This window comes from Pelodiscus sinensis, chromosome 1 (genome assembly GCF_052426305.1).
Source record: "Pelodiscus sinensis isolate ZL-2025 chromosome 1, ASM5242630v1, whole genome shotgun sequence".
Taxonomy (NCBI): Eukaryota; Metazoa; Chordata; order Testudines; family Trionychidae; genus Pelodiscus; species Pelodiscus sinensis.
Window position 1 is genome coordinate 238,624,536 of NC_143052.1, and position 24,938 is coordinate 238,649,473.

The following is a 24,938-nucleotide window of genomic DNA, read 5'->3' on the forward strand; positions in this document are numbered from 1 at the left end:
GTGAACATAGGGAATGTTTAATGGAAACTGCAGTTGGAATAATATATGAAAGAAAAACCCAACCTTCTGTTACAATAATAAAGCTAAAAAGAAAGCGGCACCCATGTTGCAAAGTAAAAGCATAGTTAATACTCACATGGTGAGAAACAGCTAAGTTTCATGCTTGAATTGACAGCTGTGTTTGCAATTAATTTTTTAGTTAAATAAGCATTTCCAAACTGGTGCTGAAGTCTTTTAGAAAGTGACATCATTTAACTCCATCTCCGGCCATAAGGAGATTAGGGGCCAGATTCTATACTTTGGTCCAGGCCCTTTGCATTGCTTTGGCAGCACAAAGAGGTCAGGAAGAAGTTGTCCTAGCCACAGATTTTTCTGGTTTGATAGTCTCATTAACATTGTTGTTGGAGTTTTTGCATTTGACTGGATTTTTTAAAAAATATAACATAGCAGATCTTCAGAGAACACTGATGCTTTGGATGGATGTTTAATTCCCTTGAAACTTTGGTAGTTGGGTTCTCCCCTGTGTGCAGCCTCCCCAACTTATTTCTTTCATTTATAGTCTGTTATATACCACTTTTCAGTATATGTGAATACCTCACATACATTAATAGAATTACTTTCTTTGAGTGATGGTCCCTGTTGTATTCCACAGAGGATAATGTACATGTGCCCAAAGCCAGAGTTTTTGAAACTAGTAGTGCCTGTCTGTCTGTTCATGCATCCTTGCACTACTTGTGGTTTCTCCCTGGGTGATAAAGGCCAGGGAAGACCAATCATGTCTCCAGTTCTTTCACAGCACATGTGTGGTCCAAGTGAGAGCTCCTACTATCCTCTTGTCCTAAGGGTGATGCATTTTGCTGACATTATTTTTATTTCTCACTTAGCTCAGTATTTTTAAGTCTGCCTTACTGAAAAAATATATGGGGTTACAGACTGGGGATACACTCTGTCAGTATCCTGCCAAAAAGTTCCCTCCCTGGCATGTAGGCAGGATGTGCCATGGTTGTCAGGACTTGGGACATTTCTCCTATATTTCCCTTTCTATTATGCACTTTCTTGTTTTATTTTTTAAAGAATTGCAAATGGACACTGCTTTGGAATTTTCCTTCTCTTCCTACCCTCAGAACCTGGTTCTGCATACTAGAGTATGCAGAAGCAGCCAGGATTCAAGGTATACTTCTTTTGCCCTTTGTTCTCCCCCAACAAGGAGCCCCTGTGCTGTCTCTTCTGTTTGGGAGAAGCCTACACTCTTTCCAGGTGCACATTTTGCCTCTCCTTCCCCACATGTATGCAAGAAGGCAGAGTTCTCTGTTTTAAAAAAAGCACCTCCTGGAGGCCACCAATGGATCACAGTTGGACATTGGCCAAGGAATCCCTCCGTACATCAGCCAGGACAATCCAAGAGAGTGCCTCCAGCCTCAGAGAGATAGTCCAACTCCACTAGTATCAGTGCTACAGATCCCTTCATTGGGGCCTAGCCATAAGCCACAGAAGCAGGCATGTAAATATGGCAATACATCTTTCTCCAAGCCACAGACAGATGCTGTGCCATTCAGGACTACTGACCAAGAAGGGACACATCATTCCAGGGCTCACAAAAGTGATACGAAATCGCAGTGCTTGCCAGATGCATTGATCCACAGTTCATACCACAAGGCTTGGAACCAGAACTCTTAGTGTCTAAGGCACTGTTGGTACTGATGCTGGTGACTTTATTGGCAGCAGCATCCCCTGCAATTTCTTTCCCCTTGAGTGGTTCTGCATTAATACTTACTGAAGTGATTTGAGTGGACAATCTCCACAGGCACCGGTACGTCTCTGATGAAGACCCAGCCTCCAACATCAGATTTGTTGCTATCGGGTCTTGTTCATATAATACCACCCTCTCCATCCACATTACCAGTGTAGCTGGAGTCTGATTCCTTCTCAGAAGCAGAGGAACCAGTCATTCCATTTAAGTTGCCACCCCTTCTCCAGGGGCAAAGCTACCATAAAGCTCAGACAACACCATGCCGATACCCTTCCTTCCCACAAATAAGAAGACGTTGGTATCCGGCTCCTTAGTACATAAGAACGGCCATACTGGGTCAGACCAAAGGTCCTTCTAGCCCAGTATCCTGTCTGCCGACAGTAGCCAGCACCAGGTGCCCCAGAGAGGGTGGACCGAAGACAATGATCAAGCAATTTGTCTCCTGCCATCTCTCTCCAGCCTCTGACAAACAGAGGCCAAGGACACCATTTTATCCCCTGGCTAATAGCCTTTTATGGACCTAACCTCCATAACTAACTTTGTCAGTGAGGGACAAAAAGGTATCTTTTAAGAAGTGGAAGTCCAATCCTAGTGAGATAAATAGAAAAGAACATAAACACTGTCAAATCAAGTGTAAAAATGTAATAAGAAAAGCAAAAAAAGATTTTGAGGAACAGCTAGCCAAAAACTCAAAGAAATAACAAAACGTTTTTTAAGTAAATTAGAAGCAGGAAGCCTGCTAAAAAACCTGTGGGTCCCCTAGATGATCGAGCTATAAAAGGAGCAATCAAGGATGATAAAGCCATTGCGGAGAAACTAAATGATTTCTTTGCTTCAGTCTTCACGGCTGAGGACATTGGGGAGATTCCTGAATCTGCACCGTCCTTTGTGGGTGATGAATCTGAGGAACTGTCCCGGATTGAAGTGTCATTAGAGGAGGTTTTGGAACAAATAGAAAAACTTAATGTTAACAAATCTCCAGGACCAGATGGCATTCATCCAAGGGTTCTAAAAGAACTCAAATGGGAAATTGCTGAGCTTTTATCTGTGGTTTGTAACCTATCCTTTAAATCGGCTTCCGTACCTAATGACTGGAAGTTAGCCAACGTGACACCAATATTTAAAAAGGGCTGTAGAGGCGATCCTGGCAATTACAGACCGGTAAGTCTAACTTCAGTACCGGGCAAATTAGTCGAAACAATAGTAAAGAATAAAATTGTGAAGCATGTAGAAGAACATAATTTGTTGGACAAAAGTCAACATGGTTTCTGTAAAGGGAAATCCTGTCTTACTAATCTATTAGAGTTCTTTGAAGGGGTTAACAAACATGCAGACAAGGGAGATCCAGTAGATATAGTATACTTAGATTTTCAGAAAGCCTTTGACAAGGTCCCTCACCAAAGGCTCTTGTGTAAATTACATGGCCATGGGATAAGAGGGAAGGTCCTTTCTTGGATTGAGAACTGGTTAAAAGACAGGAAACAAAGGGTAGGAATAAATGGTAAATTTTCAGAGTGGAGAGGGGTAACTAGTGGTGTACCCCAAGGGTCAGTCCTGGGACCAATCCTTTTCAACTTATTCATAAATGATCTGGAGAAAGGTGTAAGCAGTGAGGTAGTAAAGTTTGCAGACGATACAAAACTGTTTAGGATAGTCAAGACAGAAGCAGACTGTGAGGGACTCCAAGAAGATCTCACCAAACTGAGTGATTGGGCAACAAAATGGCAAATGAAATTTAATGTGGATAAGTGTAAAGTAATGCACATCGGGAAAAATAACCCCTACTATACGTGCAGTATGATGGGGGCTAATTTGGCTACGACAAATCAGGAAAGAGATCTTGGAATTATCGTGGACAGTTCCCTGAAAACTTCCACGCAGTGTGCAGCGGCGGTCAAAAAGGCAAATAAGATGCTAGGAATTATTAGGAAAGGGATAGAAAATAAGACCCAGAATATCTTACTGCCCCTCTATAAAACTATGGTACGCCCACATCTTGAATACTGTGTACAGATGTGGTCTCCTCACCTCAAAAAAGGTACTTTGGCCTTGGAAAGGGTTCAGAAAAGGGCAACTAAAATGATTAGGGGTTTGGAACAGGTCCCATATGAGGAGAGGTTAAAGCGACTGGGACTTTTCAGTTTAGAAAAGAGGAGACTGAGGGGGGATATGATAGAGGTCTATAAAATCATGAGTGGTGTGGAGAGGGCCGATAAAGAAAAGTTATTTATTAGTTCCCTAAATAGAAGAACTAGAGGACACCAAATTAAATTAATGGGGAGCAGGTTTAAAACTAATAAAAGAAAGTTCTTCTTCACACAGCGTGTAGTCAACCTGTGGAACTCCTTGCCAGAGGAGGCTGTGAAGGCTAGGACTATAATAGAGTTTAAAGAGAAGCTAGATAATTTCATGGAGGTTAGGTCCATAAAAGGCTATTAGCCAGGGGATAAAATGGTGTCCTTGGCCTCTGTCTGTCAGAGGCTGGAGAGGGATGGCAGGAGACAAATCGCTTGATCATTGTCTTCGGTCCACCCTCTCTGGGGCACCTGGTGCTGGCCACTGTCGGCAGACAGGATACTGGGCTAGATGGACCTTTGGTCTGACCCAGTACGGCCGTTCTTATGTTCTTATGTTAGCAGTACAGGAAACGTCTTTGTCTTAACATGTTTCATTTATTTAAAAGATCTGAAATTCTCAACAATTTAACATCTTACATTTTTAACCTTCCTTTAGGTGTGAAATAATCTCTGTCTAAACCTGTTAATTGCAGCTCTTCTGCACAACCATACCCTCAATTAGCCTAACTAGTAAAGAGTTAGTAACTAATTTTAAGTTCTGCATATCCACAGGAGTAGTGAGAATTGGCTGTCCCAGTTCACAATTGCTGAAATAAACCAATCCTAAACTGTAGAGAGATTGTATTGACAGCAGCAACAACCAGAATGGATTCAACTACAGTCTCCTTCTGGCTACATCAGCTTACTGATCTGTGAAATATTGCTTGATTTATATGAACTAAAGGCAGAGATTTCAGTTTACCAGAAAACTTGGTTCAAAAGCTCAAAACTGTATTATGTCTGTTGTTATCCAAAGGGTAAAATTATTTTAAAAATTCAGTTTTCAAAGGATCTGAAATGGAGGTTTATCCTTTGCTGTACTTCTTATTTCTTAATCTTCATCTGACATGCTTCAGCTATTGTGAATTGTAAAAACCCCATTTATTGTCTGTAACTGTTTAAACTTTTCTTAAGTTGATCAAAAGATAATTATTTTATAGACTCATGTTCAAATTCCCCATCTCATCCTTACCTGTTGCATGCTGCTCTGTATCTTGTGTTCTGCCAATTGAGAAATGAGGATGTAGACAAACCTCTGAACTCTCAGTATTTCAGAAAAAATTGCATGTCCTGACTTCCATGCTACAGATAGACTTCCATAGTTACAAATTTGTCCTGACCATTGTTTTCAGGTGAATCATCTCACTTCATCTTTCTTTACTTGGAATAATGGATCAGCAGTATCCAGACATAACTCAGTTCTGTGATGGCATCATGGTATAACCATACAGTCACAATTAAGATAACTTAGTGTTTGTGGTCTCTAACTGATTTTTAAAGATGTATTTGTCTTTTATTTTTGTCACAACATCTCTGAGTTTTCATAGCTTGTACTGTAGGTAGGTAGGTACTGCACAAGTTGGATCTTGAAATGGAAACCACCATAAACAGAATCATATGACTGGGTGGGACCTCAAGAGGCTTTCTGAGATACCCATATATTTGACTTCATACTTTAAAAAACTGAAAGATCAGAAATCAATGTGATGCTTTTTAATATAGAAATCTTGTGATACCACTCAAAGATCTTCAAAGAGGATGAAATTGAGGGGATGAAATAAGATAGACTCTTATTTGAATGTTACTGTACTTATTATCTCTTGAAACTTATATTTTGCATGTGTGGTTTTTTCTAAAAGAAAGCTCCTTGGTTTTATAGGGCTAAATTGTTCCTAGCCCTTACTCAGTCATGATGAGAGTAAAGGGGAGTGAAGCTTCCCCTACTCAACAAAATAATAGCTTACTCAGATTACAGCTCCAGTTCAGAGTCCTCTCCATGTGGGCAGAAGGAGCTATTTACCCAGCCTTCTCAAATCTCATGAATAAGGGAGGGAGTGGGCCAGGGAGAATAGAGAGGAGCCTTGGCTGTGGTCCTCCTTGCTGACTCTCTCCTTTTAACACAACCTGCCACACCACACCAGGGAACAATAAGGAAGAAGAGATTCTAAGATGGATAGCTATGTTCTATACCAGAAGTTCCCAAACTTTTTGACATGGGGACCAGTAAATCCATTCATGAGCTTTGGGAGGACCAGTAACATTCATTTGCATATTTGCATAATCATTAAGCAAATGATGAATATTCAAATAAGTTGTTTCTGGTCCTAAGCTGGGGGGAGAGGTAGATACGCTTAAGGGCAGAGATAGGATCCAGAGTGACTTAGACAAATTGGAGGATTGGGCCACTAGAAATCTCATGAGATTCAACAAAGACACGTGTAGAGTCCTGCACTTGGGACGGAAGAATCCCAAGCATAGTTACAGGCTGGGGACCAACCAGTTAAGTTGCAGTTCTGCAGAAAAGGACCTGGGGGTTACAGTGGATGAGAAGCTAGATATGAGTCAACAGTGTGCCCTTGTAGCCAAGAAGGCTAATGGCATATTAGGATGCATTAAGAGGAGCATTGCCAGCAGATCCAGAGATGTCATTATTCCCCTTTATTCGGCTTTGGTGAGGCCACATCTGGAGTATTGTGTCCAGTTCTGGGCCCCCCACTACAAAAAGGATGTGGAAGCATTGGAGAGGGTCCAGCGGAGGGCAACCAAAATGATTAGGGGGCTGGAGCATATGACCTACGAGGAGAGGCTGAGGGACTTGGGTCTGTTTAGTCTGCAGAAGCGAAGAGTGAGGGGGGATTTGATAGCAGCCTTCAACTTCCTGAAGGGAGGTTCCAAAGAGGATGGAGAGAGGCTGTTCTCAGTAGTGACAGATGGCAGAACAAGGAGCAATGGTCTCAAGTTGTGGTGGGAGAGGTCCAGATTGGATATTAGGAAAAACTATTTTACTAGAAGGGTAGTGAAGCATTGGAATGGGTTACCTAGGGAAGTAGTGGAGTCTCCATCCCTAGAGGTATTTAAGTCTTGGCTTGACAAAGCCCTGGCCGGGTTGATTTAGATGGGATTGGTCCTGCCTAGAGCGGGGGGCTGGACTTGACGACCTTCTGGGGTCTCTTCCAGTTCTATGATTCTATGATAAGGGGATGGTTGGATGAAATAACATGATCTTGGTAACTAATTGACCATTCATTATCAGTTGGAAATAGGTCAATGGAGGGATGATAGGAGTTGCTATAGGGAACTTTCTGGGTGTCTGGCTGGTGAGTCTTGCCCACATGCTCAGGGTTTAGCTGATTGCCATATTTGGGATCAGGAAGGAATTTTCCTCCAGGGTAGATTGGCAGAGGCCCTGGAGGTTTTTCACCTTCCTCTGTAGCATTGGGCACAGATCACAGCTGAAGGACTCTCTGCATGTTGGGTCCTTCAAAGTATTTGAATGCTTCAATATCTTTGATATAGGTGAGAGGATTATTCTAAGACGGGTGGTTGAGATTCTGTGGCCTGCACTGTGCAGGGGGTCAGACTAGATGATCATAATGGTCCCTTCTGACCTTAAAGTCTATGAATCTATGAGTCCTCCCAAAGCCCCAGTGCCAGCTTTAGCAAAGCTTTTGAGACGGTCACCCACAATATTCTTGCCAGCAAGTTAAGGGAATATGGATTGGATAAATGGACTGTAAGATGGATAGAAAGCTGGCTAGACCAGGGTTTCCCAAACTTTTTACTTTAGTTGGAACCTGTTTTTTTCAGTACTGTTTTTTGCAGCCCAAAAATATAAACACACATAAAAAAAGAATTAAAAACGAATAAATTTTCAGTGTTTCACCCTGCTGCATCCTCTGCCAAGCCTGGGCCAGGGCTTGAGGGACCCGATGCCGCATGGGCACTCCAGGAGACAGGAGCAGATTGGGGGTAGGGTATCTGGCTAGGAGAGAGGGTGCAAGGAGGGGTAGGGTAGGGTTGCCAGGTGTCCAGTTTTGTACCGGACAGTCTGGTATTTGAAGGTTTTGTCGGGGAAACAAATTGAGAAAATACGGACATATAAAATGTCCAGTATTTTCTAATTAGGTAAGTTTTATTATTATTAGGTATATCAGTCTGTAGCTGTGAACTGCCTGGCTGGTAGATGTGCTCATGCTGCGTGAGTGTGTCTACCAGCCAGGTAGTTCGCAACTACTCGAGGGATGGCATGGGGGGGCAGGAGGGGATTGGAAATCCTGGGGCTGGACTCACTCGTGTGCCCGAGTCTGCATGTGCCCGGGTCAGTCCCGCTTCCCACCGGCCAATTTGCCCCCTCCTCTCCCCTCCCCGCTTCTCCTCCCAATCTCCCCTGGCCAGCCCTGCTGCCCACATCCAGCCCGGCTTCTGGCTTCTGGCGGCTGGTTCTCCCGTCCTCCTCCTCCCGATCTCCCCCGGCCAGCCCTGCTTCCACTGCCTGCCCACCCTGATCTCCGCCAGACAGCCCCGCTGCCCCCAACCCTGTTTCCCAGCAGTGGGTCGCTCTCTCTCTCTCTCTCTCTCTCTCTCTCTCACACTCACACTCACACTCACACTCACACCCCCTCTCCCCAGCAGCCACACTGAGGCCCGGTATTTTTTAAGTGAAGGGTTGCTCCATGTGGTTCTCTGCTCTGGAATGAGGGGAAGGCTTTGTGTGATTTCCCCACCCCCATCTCAGTCCTCAGCTCTATTGGCCAGAAACAACCAGCCAATAGGAGCTGAGATTGGCCTAGGGGACAGGGACAGCGCAAGCCTCTATCCCCTCCCGAGCTGAGAGCTGCATGGAGGGAACAGGCTGCAGTTTTAAGCTGTCTGGGGCTTCAGCAGGAAGGGAGCCCAGCCTGCCTTTGGGGTGCTGCAAGGTTGCTGACTGGGAGACACTTAGGTAAGGGCCTCCCAGCCAAAGCCTACCTCTGGCACCCCTGCCTCTCCCACACCCCAACTCCCTCCACCAGGTCACCATCCAAACCCTCTGCACCCCTCTGTCCCAGGTCATAACTCCCTCCCAGAACCTGTATCCCCTCCTACACCTCTTTCCCCAGGCCAGAATCCTCTCCTGTACCTATACTCCCTCCCTGATCTTACACCCTAAACCCCTGAACCAGGTCACAACCCCCTAGGACTCCACACCACCTCCACAGAAAAGTGCAGCCCTTGACCACTTTCCAAATTCTTGGAGTGCCCCTCCCCCCCAAAATTATTGCCCTCCCCTGGTCTGAATGATACAGATTAGAAGAACATATCTATTTTTTCTGCTGAAGCACAAATTAATTATATAACTAAATAGACCCAAAATACCACATGGTCCTCTTTTTTTTTTTTTTTTTTTTTTTTTTTGAAAGAGAGAGAGAGAGAGCAAGCCCATGCTTTTCTTTTTAAACTGAAGTATTTTTAATGTTTGTACGGAGCATGTTAGAATGACGGTCATTATAAAATGATGTAACATACAAAGTGTGATATTGAGGATTGTGACATAGCTCCTCCTTAACTGTGGTGGGCCCCACACTTTCAGGCACTTTACTTACCTCAGAGGCTCACATCAGCCCTCAATTTAGACACCAGTTTGCTGTTTGTTGAGATACTCTTATCATTGGCCAGCATGGTAAAAAGAGAGAAAACCAAATTTCATAGTCTCTGTGATATAGGACAGGACATAACCAGTCTCTCTTTAGTACTGGAATGGAGAACTGGTAGTGTGGGAAACCTGGGCCCACCATCTACTCTAGTTTCCAGCCCAGGAACCCTGTGATAGAAACTGTCTACAATGTCTCTGGTAACATCTGCGTAACAGCTACGAATCCCCTATGCCATTTCCTCATAGTCTTCCTCGGAACCTTCCCTATGGCAGGTTCTTTCTCCTGGTATCTGCTTTTACTTTCTCCTCTCAGACTCTCCACAGGTCCCTCTCTCCCCAAACTCCTCGTGCACTCTGAGCTACCAGAAAGGGAGCCCATTTTAACCAGTCTCAACTGGTTCTTCAAAGGCCCCAGGTGTTCTGACTAGTCTAACTCACTTGACTCTGGACAAGTCTGGCTACAGGTGACTTATTTGCCCTGATTGGTTCTGGTAAATTCCTGCAGGTTCTGGTTTAGCCCTTATTAGTTTACCCTGGGAAAAGAGACTTAATCTAGGGCTAATATTTCTCTCCTAACACTTATTTTCTTGTACCCCTCTGGCCCAACCCTGTCACAGAATGGAAAAGTAAAATCTTTTTTGGCTTGTACTACTGTTTTTTTTTATTACGAAGAGGATCTTAAAGAATGTAGGAATAATCTTATAATTGTGCGTATAGAGGCTAAATGTGTTGTAAATGTTAAGTTTAAGAACTTTTTTAGATATTCTTGCAGTTTAATAACATTATTTAATAGTCCAGAAGAAGAAATTTAAATTTGTGAATAAGTGTATTACCAGGATATCCTAATTTGATTACTGTATTGTTTGGCAAACCAAAAAGGAATGATTTTTTTCATTTATTTTTGTATATGCCTGTTTTTTCTCCAAAGGAGTTGAAGTTTACATGCTTTTATGTTGAAATAATAATGGAAGGGGATTCAAGTAGAGTGTGTTAATGAACTTTTCCACTGCTTTGTGGCAGAGGGACTCCATGAAAGATGACAGAAGAAGTTATTGTTATAGCCAAGTGGGATTATACTGCACAACAGGACCAAGAACTTGACATCAAGAAGAACGAGCGTCTTTGGCTACTGGATGATTCCAAAACATGGTGGAGGGTAAGAAATGCGGCCAACAAAACGGGATATGTGCCATCAAATTACGTGGAGCGAAAGAACAGCTTGAAGAAAGGCTCCCTGGTTAAAAATCTAAAAGACACATTGGGTAAGTCTGATACAACTAGTGACTTTTAAATTAGAGTGTTAAAAATGAATTTGTCTCAGTAAAATGAATGCTTTGGGGGGATTTTGTAGTTATGGGAGGTAGTGCTTGATCAATTTTTTTTCCACAAAACATTAATGTGGTCAGTAACGATTTTGCTCATATCTATGTGCATGTTAAGTAGAGCAAGAAACATTTTTTTTCAGTCGTATGCACCATGTTCATTTTAAGGATGTTAAGAGGCAGGTAATTGGCTAATAGTAGTCGATACAATTTGTATTGACTACACAATTAGTCAATAAGGGAAGGTACTCAGTCCTGGCTCACGCCTGGTCCAGTAGCTACCCCCACTGCGGTTCTACATTTTAAATGTAGTAGGAGCTGGGCTTGCAGGCATCCCGGCTCTTACTACATCTAAACTGCAGAGGTGCAGCAGGGGTAGGTCCAGGAGCTGGCATGAGCCAGGACTGAGTTAGCCCAGCTCAGTCCCAGCTCTTGCCAGGTTGGGAGCTAACCCACTGTGGCTCTGCATTTAAAATGCAGTGCCACAGCAGTCCCTGACCTGTGCAAGCCTGGACTGAACCGGACTTGCTCAGTCCCAACTTACGTCTCCCCACAGACAGTGACTGTTCTAAGGGATGTGGAGCAGCTTCTGCCCATAGCGAGCTTGGGTTCACCGCAGGCAGAGGCTGCTTCGTGGCAGTCTCCCCTTCCCTCATTATACCCCACTGTTGCCTCTGATACAGAGGCAGGAAATGGGGGTAATGCAAGTAATCAAGTAATTGACTTGACTACACAATAAGCCTAGACTTAGTTGATTACTCACTTACATCCCTAGTTCATAGTAGTAGCGCTTGATTTTTTTTTTTCATTAACCTGAGGGTGTTTTCTAACTCTTCTAAAAGTCCAAATGGAAGCAATGGAAATGAATATCCTGATATTTCAACCATTACTTATATCTGCCTACCAGTTCCCCCCAAGAACACATAAAGAAAAGTATAAATGCTTACATTTTTAAGAAGTTAAGTTGTTTTGATGAGGTGTATCTGAAAGTCACCTATACACGTTTAATCTTTTCACCACTAAATTTTTGAATTTGTTGCAAAATTCATCAAATATGTGATTCTTGCAGATTGAATACTTTAAGAAGCATTCTATATTGGACTAAGAGTAATAGCATAAACTTGAAAGGTTTTTACTGTGCTTTTTTAGACTTTGGGTCCTCATTTCTGGAATTTCTTGTACTGATGTTGGTAATTACGACTTTTCCTTAATTAAATATAACTTTTAAGTGCTTATAGCTATAGCTAAAGGCTGTTATAAACATAGTGATGTTTCAGGACGTATTTATTAAAATAGAAACAATTATAAAGCAAGAGAAAAGTTGGCTGAGAAAAGAATGGTGTGAGGAAACTGAAAAAATAGGAGAAAATTATTTAATTTAATTTTTTTTCTAATGTTTTGAGCTTCCAGCAGAAACTCTCAAATTATAGGCTGAAAACTGTCAACTACAAACCAAAAATTTCAATTTGGAAATGCTAACCTGCTACTTCGTGGAAGTTCTAGTTTGCCTTGTGTCTTTTTTCTTTGATGGGGAAGGGACTCAGCTCTGCGGAGCCCACTGCAAATTGGCAGGAGGGGCACGCCAGCCCAGCCGGAGCAGCTTCTGTCTGCAGCAGCCTGGTCCAGGTGCATTTCAGGCAGGAGGGCTCTAGCCTAACCAGGACAACCCATGTCCATGGCCGGGGAATGGGACACTCCAATCCAGCTGGATTAGAGCTACCTTCCTTCTCCCCCATCTGCCATAATTTAGATCAGTTAACTGATTAAATGGGATTTTACATCCCTAGTAGGGAACCTGCCAGCCCCACCAACTCTTCTCCAGTACCAGCAGGGATCCCAGCCCTCTACCTTCCCACGCAACCTTGTGGGCCCTGGACCTCAGAGCACCCATGATTTAGTGTGGGGTGTATAATACAAGTCATGGAAGGTCACTGGCTGTGAATTTTTGTTTACTGCCTTTGACCTGTCCATGACTTTTACTAAGTAAAAGATATAATGGCAAAAATGTAACCTTAGCTATAGTGTACTATGGAATAGGCGGTCCAACTTGAGAACCTAGCCTAAAGAGGAACCTCAAGTACTTGTCCACAAGTGGGCATGACAGCCTCTGCAAGCCAGATTCAACCTCCCAAGCCCTTTGATGTGGCTTTTGGCCACTCCCACTCCCCCAGGCAATTGAGACGTGGGGGCAACGGGAGTGCACAAAGTCTCCTCTCCCCCCTCCCCCACCAGGGGCATGCGGCACCAGAGGGAATTGCCAGCAGTTTGACAGCTAGTGGTTTTCATTAGGCACTTTGCACCCCTGACAGGATGGAGGTGGGGTGCAAAGACTTCACATGCTCCCCCACCCCCAGGCCAATCAGAATCTGTGGGTGTGGGAATGCATGAAGTCTCCCAGCCTTGCCCCTTCTGCCCAAGGCCACGCCCCTTCTGAAATTCATGAAGTAGCCCCCCTTCAAAAATTATTGCCCATCCCTGTACTAGTCCCATGAGGGGGAACAAAAGCATTTCCAAATGAAAATTTGTTAATGTTCATCAAAAATATTCAGTTTTCAGTTATTGGCTTTTTTGACACAAAGTAAAAATCAGTGTAGAAAGCAAATACTTTTGAGGAAAAAAATCCATTGTTTTGTTGAAAACACAATTTTCCATTGAGAAATTTTCAATGGTCCTACGTACTGTCCATCCAGCTCCTTCTCATGTCTCTCTTACTTTTAATATCTAAAATAGCACTTTTAATAGCATTTTTATGAGGACTAAGTGATTTCCAGTCTGTGCTGGGACTGGGCTTTTCTTCATTGCTATGAGTACCTCCACCCCAATGTTACCAGGATATTTGGGACATACGTATACTCTTCCTTTAGCAGCCTGCCCTTTTTTCTAATCTCTTCTTTGTAGTTTGTTTCAAGATTCCTGCTGCAGTGGCTGGGCAGTTTAGTTCATCTCAGGGAAACACTCACTGTGGTGTAGATCTTGTGGATCAATCCTGCTGTTTATATTTCACTTGTTTTAGATTTTTAGGAACAGAGGAATATTCAACAAGATGAAACCATTCTCCCCAAGCAGTTCCTAAGCAAACAGCTGTAACTAGCCAGTTTGTGCACAGTGAAGATAGAGAGCCAGTGAAGAACATACTCAATTGGGATGAAATGGACTCCTCACTTCATCCCAGCTCATTCCTTCCCAAATCAATTTTGTCACATCAGCCTTTTGAGAGCTGTAGGTTTTGGGGACAACTGTCTACTTTTTTTTGTCACCCCATATCCAGCGTTAAGAAGATGTGAGACAAAACAAGGGTTTCCTCTCCTCTCACAGAGCTTTTCATTCACATTTTGCAAATGCTCGTTGTGCATGCATAAGGCCCTCAGAAACCATAATTTCATTCTTCACAGAAATTGTGGCATTAGCTCAATACAGTGATTTTTCCAACAGTAGGGAGGTGGAAATGAGAATTGGGGAGGCAGCTAACTTGGAGCATTTGCCTAATTTGGCTACTTGTGGGATGGAGGTTTCTCACAACATAGCAGTGTCTGTCTGGTCTAGTCTAGCCTGGCCTGGGTAAAGAATCAAAGCTCAGCTTGCTCTCCTATTGCTTCCTGCCAACCACCAAGGAGAGGTAGACAGCACTGACAAAGCGCTGTGATTTGAATCACTGACCTGGCCCACGTTACCCACCTCCCCAAACCCAGAGGAGACACTACAGGAGCTGAGACCAGGATCCACCACTTGAAGCACGAGGTATGTAAGGGAGCCCTTCTACATCGAAGGAATGAAAGAATGCTTGATCCAAGTTTGAGACACATTTCTTGTCTTACGCCCCCCGCCTTCCCAATACATCTGCTTATGCTCAAAGCAGCAGATCCTGTTTTCAGCTCCTCTCGTGTCACCAATGGGCTTGCTGGAGGACAAAGCCAAGTTTGGGGCTTCTAAATGCCATACACTTGTCAATACCGACTCCCCTCCCCACTTGCTGGGGAAGAAAGTAGCAATGGCAGACTGGACTAGCCAGCATCATGTGCACAGTGAACGCCTTTCCTTGCTCTGCATTACTCTCCTCATCTCACTGGGATGGGATCAGCCCATTAATCCCCAAAAAGCACCTTTGGCCTCAGCAGGGACGCCCATTTTCCCCTCACTGCTGTTGGAAAAATTTCAGTGGTGTGGGTAGGGATGGCAGAGGGGAGCTGTGTAGATATTCTGTGAAATTAAAACATTTAACTGGGGCACTACTGTGTGTTTTTTTTAAACACAGTGCCTTAAATATGTAACATCCTTTAATACCCACTATGTTCTCCTGTGAAGGTACTTATCATAGAATCACAAAATGAGTCCCTTGCACTCATGGCAGAACTAAGTATAGACTATTACTGACAGGTGTTTGTCTAACCTTCTCTTAAACATCTCCTGTGTAAATTCCACAACCTCCCTTGGCAATTTATTCCAGTGCTAAACCGCCTTGACTGTTGGGAAATTTTTCCTAATATCCAACCTAAACCTCCCATGCTTCAATTTAAGTCCATCATTTCTTGTCCTATCATCAGAAGTTGAGAGAAAATAATTTTCCCTTCCTCCTGGTAACAACCTTTTAATATTTGAAAACTGTTTTCATGTCCCCCCTTCGTCTTCTCTTTTCCAAACTAAACATGCCCAGTTTTTTCATTCTTCCCTCATAGGATATGGTTTCTAGACCTTTAATTGTGTTTTTTGTCACACTTTTCTGAGCTCTCTCCAATTTGCCCACATACTTCATAAAAGGTGGTGCCCAGAACTGGACACAATGCTCCAGTTGAGGCCTAATCCACACAGAGCAGATTAGAATAATTACTACTTGTGTCTTGCTTACGACACTCCTGCTAATACATCCCAGCAACAGTGTTACACTTATGCCTTATGATGGTCTTAATCTGCTTTTTGATCAGCAAAACAGATTGATCTCCTTAAGGTTTTTTGTAGTCTCTAGCTTTCAAAACATTTTTGTTTCTCTTTTCTACATCCTCTCCAATTTTTCATCATCCTCTATAAAATATGATGCCAGAACAGAACAGTTTTTTCCACTGTCAGTTTCACTAATGCTATATACAGAGTAGGGATGTGGCTTATGTGGTTGAGTCCTGTGGTGGTGTTGCTTGTATAGATATGTGGACAGGGTTTGTTGCAGGAGCTGGTTCCTGAATGAGTGTATCTGTGGTATGGTGTGTGGCTGCGGTATTTGCTTTAGATTGGGGGGCTGCCTGTAGGCAAGGATTGGCCTTTCTCTCATGGTCTGTGAGAGTGAGGGATCGTTTTCCAGGATAGATTGTCAAAGATGCGGTGGAGTATTTAAGCTAGGGGCTATAGGTGGTGGTCTGTTTTCCTTTTTAAAACAATAAGTAGTCCTGTGGCACCTTGGAGACTAACAAAAATATATGGTATCATGAGCTTTCGTGGGTAAAATCAATTTAATCAGATGAATACTTACACTTTGTCTACACTGGCAATTGAATGACAAAAGCTTTTGTCGTTCATAGGTGCTTAATAAACTCTGCAACACCTTGGCAAGTGCTCATGTAAACAGTGCTTTGTGGGCAGTAGCTCTCCTGCACACAAAGCAAACACTGTTCATGAAGGGTGGAAGTTTTTTTGTGGGTAATAGTGCTAATAAACAATGTTTATGCTGCCTGAATTTTAGAGACAGCTCTGTGTCACCAAAAGCTATGTAGTATAGATAAAGCTTTAGGTCAAGGGTTTGTTTACACTACCAAGTTTTGTCACCAAAAACTGCCCTGTCTTGACAAAAGTGAGAGTATTCATGCTGCAGTGCTACTTTTGTCAGGAAAAAACAACCAGTTTTGGCAGCAAAAATCTTCCACTCCTACTAGACTCTTTTCTTTTCCCCTTTCTTTATTGTGCACACACAGTAAAATGACGGTTCTACAATTGCATATATATGCTCACCACCAAAATAATTGAATAATACAAATATGTATACAGGCAGTCCCCGGGTTACATCAATCCGACTTACATCGGATCCCTAGTTACAAACGGGGGAGAGGGGGGCACAGCTAGTGCGGGGTGTCTCCCCCACTGTCGCTGCCTCCGGCGGCGCGGGGGGCGCTTCCCCCCAGCAGACCAGGGAGACGCGGAGCGGCTTTTCTCGCTGCGGAGGACGCGGGTCTGCTGGGGGGGGAACAAGACACCAGCCAAAAGGGGGCACCCCAGAGCGGAAAAATTAATTTCCTAGGGAACAGCAGGAGCAGCAAACAGTGAGACCCATTGTGTTACAGTCCCCACCTTGGGAGCAACAGCTCTTTCCCTCTTCAGCACTAGAGCTGCAAGTATCTTGTTAGTGTCACATGAAATTAACAAGTCCCTTTCAGCCTGGCAGAGGTGAAGCTGAAAAATTACCCAGTGGTGTGGGTGGGCAAGAATGAGGAGGAGCAGGACAGAAGGGAAGAGGGGATAAGCCCCAACTCCACACCCTGGCTGGAGCGGAGCACGGTAAGCCCCGAGGGAATGGGTCTGGTTGCAAAGTGGGTGAGTGGACAATGAGGACCCACCTGTGGCTAAACTCCTGTTCCCAACACAGAATTTTTCTTTAAAATTAATCCTGTGGATAAATTCACACACACACTTCACAGGAAGGGATTTCCATTTTCTGCTCAGCAGAATACAACAACAGCTTTGATTGTATCAATATTTCACTGCACTCTCCAATGACTATTGATTACACTTAATACCCATTTCACTGAACTATCGGTAGCAAATTCCATTTGGAACAGTAATATGCATTGAATAAACTTTTTTTAGTTATAAAAAACAAAGATTCTGACTATTAAATGAATAACTGGGATCTTTCAGGTACCCCAAAAGGAAGATTTGGATATAGCATGAAACACTGAAACTTATGATCAATTTTTAATTAAAATATCAACCAAAAAAAACCTTCATATCAAAACAGTATGTGTTTTTCTTAGAATAAGGAAGTTGTATGAGAATCAGGGTCTTTTCCACCTAACTCCAGCTCCCCGGCCCCTCCCCCCCAATATGTACCAGTTCCGACTTACATACAAATTCAACTTAAGAACAAACCTACAGTCCCTATCTTGTACGTAACCCGGGGACTGCCTGTATATATTCTCACAGCAAAATTACTTTCTACAATTGGTAACATAGTAAAAGCATCCAGACAAAGACAAGTCCTATCCATGGGCAGTCAATGAAGGTAGGGCTGAGGGAGGGAAACCCGTCCCACACAGGAGTCAAACTGCTTCCCTGTTCCCTTCCAGGGAGGCAGGGCAGCATGCTGTGTGCAGGCACACGGCCCCAGCCTTCCTGGCCCCAGAGCACAGGGAGGGTAGCTCGGCATGCAGCCGTAGCCTTCCTTGCTCCAGTGCACAGGGAGGGTGTGTGGGAACATGGCCCTAGCCTTCCCAACCCCAAAGCACGGGGAGGGTGGGTTGTGTGTGGCTCCAGTCTCCCTGGCCCCAGAGGCGGTCACTGGGGCAGCAACATTCCATCATCAGAATGCCTTCAAGTAGGTGTCCTGGGAGTGGAGCGTGAACAGGGCCCTGCTGGCAGTTTGAGAAGGCAAGTGCTTTTCCTCACCTATTATACCAGACGGCCATGGTTCTGTCCCTTCCTAGCCCAGCAGAAACTCACAACTAGGAGCTCCCTGGCTGGAGTGTTACCAGGAGCAGAGGGATTTTGAAACCACCTCCACAAGTCTCCCACTGCAGGAACCTTCGTGGCTAGAGCTTCTGGCAGCCCGGGTAGGCACTCTAAATTGAATCCAGTCTGCCCCAAAGAGTGAGAGAGGCTCTTCTCCCTTCCAGCACAGTTGGCACTTGCAACTAGGAGCCTAATGACTAGGGAACTGCCAGCAGCAAGGGAGAGCTCAGTTTTCATGGGGAAGGGTTTATTTCATGGTCTGACACATTTTTGCAGCCCTACTCATAGGAGTTGCTCTTACAGAACAGTAAACCCTTTTCCAGATACCATGAAGATGATTTAGAGGTCAAGAAAGACCTAATTCCAAGCAGAATACAATCTAAGGCCCTAATCCTCCAACTAGCTCTATATAGGAGAGCTATATTGAATTTCAGTGGGGCACATCATGGATGTAGGCCTCTGCTTGATCAGTACTCTTTGCAGGATTGGCAGCCAAAAAGAAAGAAAGGAAGGAAGGCTGAGAGAAAAGGTTAGGATTCCAAAGAATGGCATGAGCAAACTGAACAAGACCCAGGCATGAATTTTAAAAAAACATTTGTGTTAGACAATGATTACTGAGTTTTGAATATTATATTGGGGTGGGACACTTGAAATTGGAGTATGTGACAAACAATGAGGAAACAGGTAAAGGGGAATAATTATATAGAATCATAGAATACTAGAACTGGAAGGGACCTTGAGAGGTCATCAAATTCAGTCCCCTACCCTCACGACAGGACCAAGCACTATCTAGATCATACCTGACAGATGTCTATCTAACCTGTTCTTAAATATCTCCAGTGATGGAGATTCCGCAACCTCCTTAGGCACCTTATTCCAGTGTTTAACCACCCTGAGAATTAGGAAGATTTTCCTAATGTCCAGTCTAAACCTCCCTTACTGCAATTTAAGCCCATTGCTTCTTGTCCTATCATCAGAGGTTAAGGAGAATAACTTTAAGAAGACCTGCTACAGAGAAAAAACATTAAATCTTCTTCCCCTCCCTCCCAAAAAAGAAAAAAAAAGACTTTTTCTTGGTAGTTTCCTAATTGTGTCTCTGATCTTCACTTCTCTCTCCCTTTTGCTGGAGATCGAAGGATCCAGTTCCTCTCTACTGTTGGGACTCCATTGCTGCAGCTGGCCTATCTCTATGACAGGGGTGGGCAAAATCCGTCCTGTGGGCTGGATGTGGCCTGCCCAACTTTTCTCTCCAGCCCATCTAGCTGAATAGCAGTGTGTGCATACTTATAGCTGTCATCATGTATTCAGCTGCCCCTCCGCTCCCCACCTTGCTCCATCCTGTAGTTGAGCTGCTTCCAGGACCCTCTTGCTAGCTGCACAAAATGGGGAAAAGAGGGAGGGAAAGAAATGAGAGAGAAATGCTGATGTCTCGGTCACCATTCAGATCTCAGACTGAAGCAACTCTCCTATGTCCCTCTGCCCAACCCCTACTTTGCAGAGATGGGTATATAGGGACACCCTGAAAGTGCTTCTTTAAAGAGGCAGTCCATTGTTCCAGCAGCTAACTCGCTCTCGCTTTCTCTCTCTCATAGTGTCATACACCCAGTATCTCTGCCCCGTGCTCGCACACACACCCAGTCTGTGTGTCACCTGTACCCAATCTCTGTGCCTCACACGTGCACAGTTGCTGTACACATACACACTGGGCCACACACACTCTCCCAGTCTTTGTGGCACACAATCACACACACAGTCTCTCTCTCTCTCTCTCTAGCCTTCAACTCACTCCTCTGCCTAACGCCCTGCCCCTCCAGAGGCCTGGAGCTAGTCCACCTCTCTCCATAGAGCGTAGCATGTTGGAGAAAGATATGAAGATAAGAGATTTGTTATTGCTCCACCTCACTGGTAAAGTACTTGGATTGTCTCTGCATTTACAGCAATGAGGAGAAACTTTGATTAGCTTGTGCCAGGGATCTTCAAAGTACCCTCCCCTAAAGCGCAGGCACAGGAGTCCTTCACTAGCATCTCCTTTCTGAGTCTTTTAATACTCACTGTCCTAAGTGCTCAGCAATAAAATGGTTCTTTGAACAGATACAGCCTTCCTGACAAAAATTAATTCAGAGATTCACAGAGAGAGCCTGTCACAGATTTACAGGATTGATGCTACACCCCCAGCTTTGTAACAATCTCTAGGAGAGGCATACCTCTGGGACTTCTGCATGCCTGCTTCACATCTTGAGCTCTGTTCAGCAAGTCCAACAGACAGAGACGCCTGATGGAGACTTGTACACTCTTCAGGGATTAATACATCTGATCAAGCATTTGCACCAGTACTCACACAACACTGTCAGAATAAGAAGATTTATTCATTGAATGAAATACGGTATACAAAGTCTTTAGGGTAGCATAGAGAAATGAAGGATAAAGTATAGTCCATTCTGGTTAGCCAAGAGCCTAGCCAAGGTGCCTCCCCATCTGACTTCTTTTGTCATAATCAAGGTTAGAGCCCTGACTCCTTATCCCACCTCATGCCTCTCCAGTCCTTTGATTTTGAGCTGGGAAATTGTGGTTCAGCTTCCCTGCAGAGAGGCAAGAAAGTCCATATCTCTCTGGGTTGTTGGTTGCTAGGTTCCAGTATCCTGGCGAATGGATTCATCATCGTTTCTTCAGGTGCTCCATTAATAAGGAGACTAAGGCTAGACCGTGAGGTGACACCCACATCTATATCTCTTCACCTGCCCTGAAAACAGAGTCCTCTTCCAGTTACTGGATGGCAAAGAAGCACATATAGGAAACTGAGACACAAACAGGACTCATAAAAATATCCCCGTGTCATCAGAGTCCAAGATTGTGGTTATCCCTCCCCTCCCCCAACTGTTTTTTTGGCCTAAATATATCTTGCTCAACTGAGGAGCTATATATCCAAAGTAGAGTAAAGAGCGTAATTATATATGGAGCATTCAGAAACTGTGTACATCCCTGGCTAAGGATAAGTCCAATACTTTAGCCCAGTGTAATGTATTTTTGTTTTGGTTCAGTATTACATATTACATTCCTACAACTTGGGTAGTAGTGGTCCCTTCCATATATCAAACCTTTGAGTGCAACCTAAAGCAGGGTTTGAGGTGAAGATTGATGGTTCACTACCCTACATGCAATAACCTCCCAACTCCTGTTTGAGAATCTATACTCTAGCCATTCTCTTCCATCTGGCATCTTAGAGAAAGTATCTAAATTTGCTGTTTCCAGGTTACTGAAGTGATGCATCTGTGAGGCCTACAAATTAAGGAATCTCTCCACAGGAAACATGAAGGTTGCTTTCTCATAGAACTAACAGCCTACTGTTCCAAAAGGACTTATGCTCCACATGAGAAGATCTGCAGGGCAGTCAGCTTGTTTCATACCTTCCTAAAATGTTATAAGCTGGACATTGACATCGTGGGCTTTTGTAGGAAGAAACATTGTTCTGTAGTTTTCAAGAAGCAGATTAATAATTGAGGATCATATATTGTTTGGTTTGATTGAATGAACATTGCTATGAAAATCCCAGCTGGATCTGGGAACCTCATAAATGAAAGAGAAAAGGAAAAAATATACTAACTGAAAATTTCTATTCTATGAGTTCTAGTGTCTACAGATCTAAGCCTTCCTATTTGGAGTATATCATATGTTGATAAGATATAAACAAAGAATTTAAATACAAAAAGAGCTGTTTAAATTCGTTAATACCATAGACTCTGGAAACCAAACCCAAGTATCTTAACAAGGACATCAGAAACTCAAGGATCGTAAAAAGGTTCCCATCAAGGTGAGTTAGACTTCTGACATCACCACTTTCTAAAGCAGGGATGGGGAACCTTTTTTGGGTTGGAGGCCACTGACCCACAGAAAAACTAGTAGGGAGCCCACACACTGGTAAGAAGGGGGGAAAAAGCCTCACTTCCCCCTGGCCTCCAAATGAGAAGTAGGAGGTGGGGAAAAACCTCGATATCCTCAACTAACAGCAGGAGGGGAAAAAAAGACAGTCCCCTGACACTCTAGCCCCACGGGATCGGAGGAGGAGGGAGGCGAGGCTCAGGTTTTACTCTTAGGGCTGGATTAACTCTTCTGGGAACCTGAGACTAGTAGATTTTGTGGGACCCTTGTAGGGGTGGGTCCAAGTGTGCAGGAGGGAGTGGCGAAGGGGTAGGTTACAGGACTGAGCTGAGGTGAAGAGGTTGCATAGGAGGTAGGGCGCAGGAGCAGGCTCGATGTGAAAGGGCAGGGGTGGGCTAGGTGTGGGATCTGGGCGGGAAAGAAGATGCAGGAATGGGCTAGGGGTGCGGATGTGGTGAATGGGCAGAGGATTGGGATGCCCACCTGGCGTGGCTCCTGGAAGGGGGGCACAGGTGGCTCTGAATGTCTCTGTGTGCTGCAGGCACCAGCCAATGGGAGCAATGGAGGGCAGTGCCTGTAGGGATCATTTCCCTGCAGTGCACAGAGTCACTTCTTCCTCCCGGCCAGGCAGAGCCTATAGGCCAGGTGCAGCTGATGGCTTGCCTTGCTCAGGCCCGTGAGTCTTGGCCCCCGATTTCCTCCCTCACACAGGGAGCTGGCATTGGTGTTCCAGTCACAGCGCTCTACATATGGCTGGGTACTAGCATCAGCTCATTCCATTATGGGGTAGAGTGAGCTTCCCAGCCCGAATCAAGGCAAGCCATGGGCTGGATCATTAGGATTCCCATCCCTGTTCTAAAGGTATTTAGCTGCAAAGAAAATAAGGTCAGATGACCCAAGTGGGTTTTGCAGTATGGTCAGTTTCAGACCTAGTCCTACTTTTCTGATATGTCAGTCCATAATGAAGGATTCCTTACCAAATGTTATTACTGGTTCTTTCAAGTTTTCCCCGAGTAATGTGGTAGTTGTGCTTCACTGAGTCTTAAGTGTCTGCCTCTTTGGAAGGGCAGTCTCTGATGTAACAGGATCTTAACTCATTTGAGTTTCTTGATAACAGTGCCTTTAGTTGGCATTGGAAAGAAAACAGGGAACCGATGGAAGTTGCAGAGCAGAGAGGTAGTACCTAAAATGAAGTTTCTGTTGTGCCTTGATCTTTAGCCCCAAATTCAGTGGATTGTCATTAACTCCCCCTACTAGTTTTTCGGTGGGTGAGTGGCCCCCAACCCAAAAAAGGTTCCCCATTCCTACTTTAGGAAGTGGTGATGTCATTAACGAATCATGTTAATGAATTAACTAAGATTTTATACAGGAAGAAGAGGTATAGTTTGCTGGCATTCTAAATTAGTTTTAAAGAAAATGGTGATAAAATCAGTTAACTCAATTTTTATTTCATCATAAAGACATAAACCAGGGAATTTAATTTACAAAAATATACATTTTGCACTACTATGCAACTTCAGTATCTAGAATTAGGTTTTATCTAATTTATATGCTGCTGCTTCTGCTTTGAGGTTTTGTATTGTTTCTGGAGGTAGGAGGAAGTGGGGGAGGGAAGCTGGGATGTTATCTTTGTTTTTATTTCTTAAGTATAAGTGGGTGAATGGAAAAAGTCCTGGAATTCTGTTTTGTTATTATAGAGAATAGTTTATTTTGATTGTATCTTTCAAACAGTTAACATCTTATCCCAAAATGAATTTTACATGCATTTAATTTATAATTTTTCTCCATATTGAAAGCATTGATACTTAATGTATTTTTATTGGTTAATTGTTTCTTGCTTGCCCACTACATGCTAGACACATGAAAGACAAAAAAAGACTCAGTCCCTGACCTAAATTGCTGTAATTTTAATTATTCTTTTATTATATTTTGGCGATGTATTCAAACCTCATTAGTGGAATGTGATGGAACGTTTATTATTTTTTATTGGCTGACCGTATTTAAGTACCATCTCTTTTGATGATATCTGGATGCACAACATCATTTAAATTACAAATTTTCACACAGTATTTTTAATACGTTCATCGAGTGAAATTCATCTGCAGGACTCAGTTATAGCGGTGTTTGACCTAAAGGAATCTTAAACGATATTCCTTGGTATATCTTAGTAGAATTGTAACATGACTTAAACAGTCTGCTTGTAGAAATGTCTGAATAATTTCACATTGAGTTTTCAACAAGCTTTTCTAGCTTTCTGATTGATATGGTATGTCTGTGCCTGTCATAGTGAGCTTCCTAAATCTCTATTAAGACTCTAAGCCTCCATTTCTATATAATAATTTACTGCAGCATACTTCAAACAGAATGCTATTTGTGGGAGTGTCAGAAAATAAACTGTCAAAAGTACTGAACATAATATGTAGACATTTAGCCTTTGAAAACTCATTAGAAAAATGTTTTCCCAGCCAAAGGATATGCTAAAACATTTTCCACTCTCTGACCTCTCTCCATCCCCATGTTAAAGGGTTCTATGAATGTAATAACTTCTGTCCTTCACACATGTTCACTTCCTATTCTGGTCTAATTGCTTTTAT

At 43.5% G+C, this 24,938-nt stretch overlaps 1 protein-coding gene across 2 annotated transcripts in view; it reads left to right on the forward strand.

Annotated features, from left to right (window-relative positions):
- The window catches only part of NCK2 (NCK adaptor protein 2), a 129,772-nt gene that overhangs the window by 77,805 nt on the left and 27,029 nt on the right, over positions 1-24,938 (forward strand). For both annotated transcript variants that reach the window (XM_075917651.2, XM_075917655.2), the window contains exon 3: positions 10,520-10,761. In XM_075917651.2, coding sequence (XP_075773766.1) covers positions 10,536-10,761 — 226 coding nt within the window. In that variant the 5' untranslated portion in view covers positions 10,520-10,535. The remainder of the gene's footprint in view (positions 1-10,519; positions 10,762-24,938) is intronic.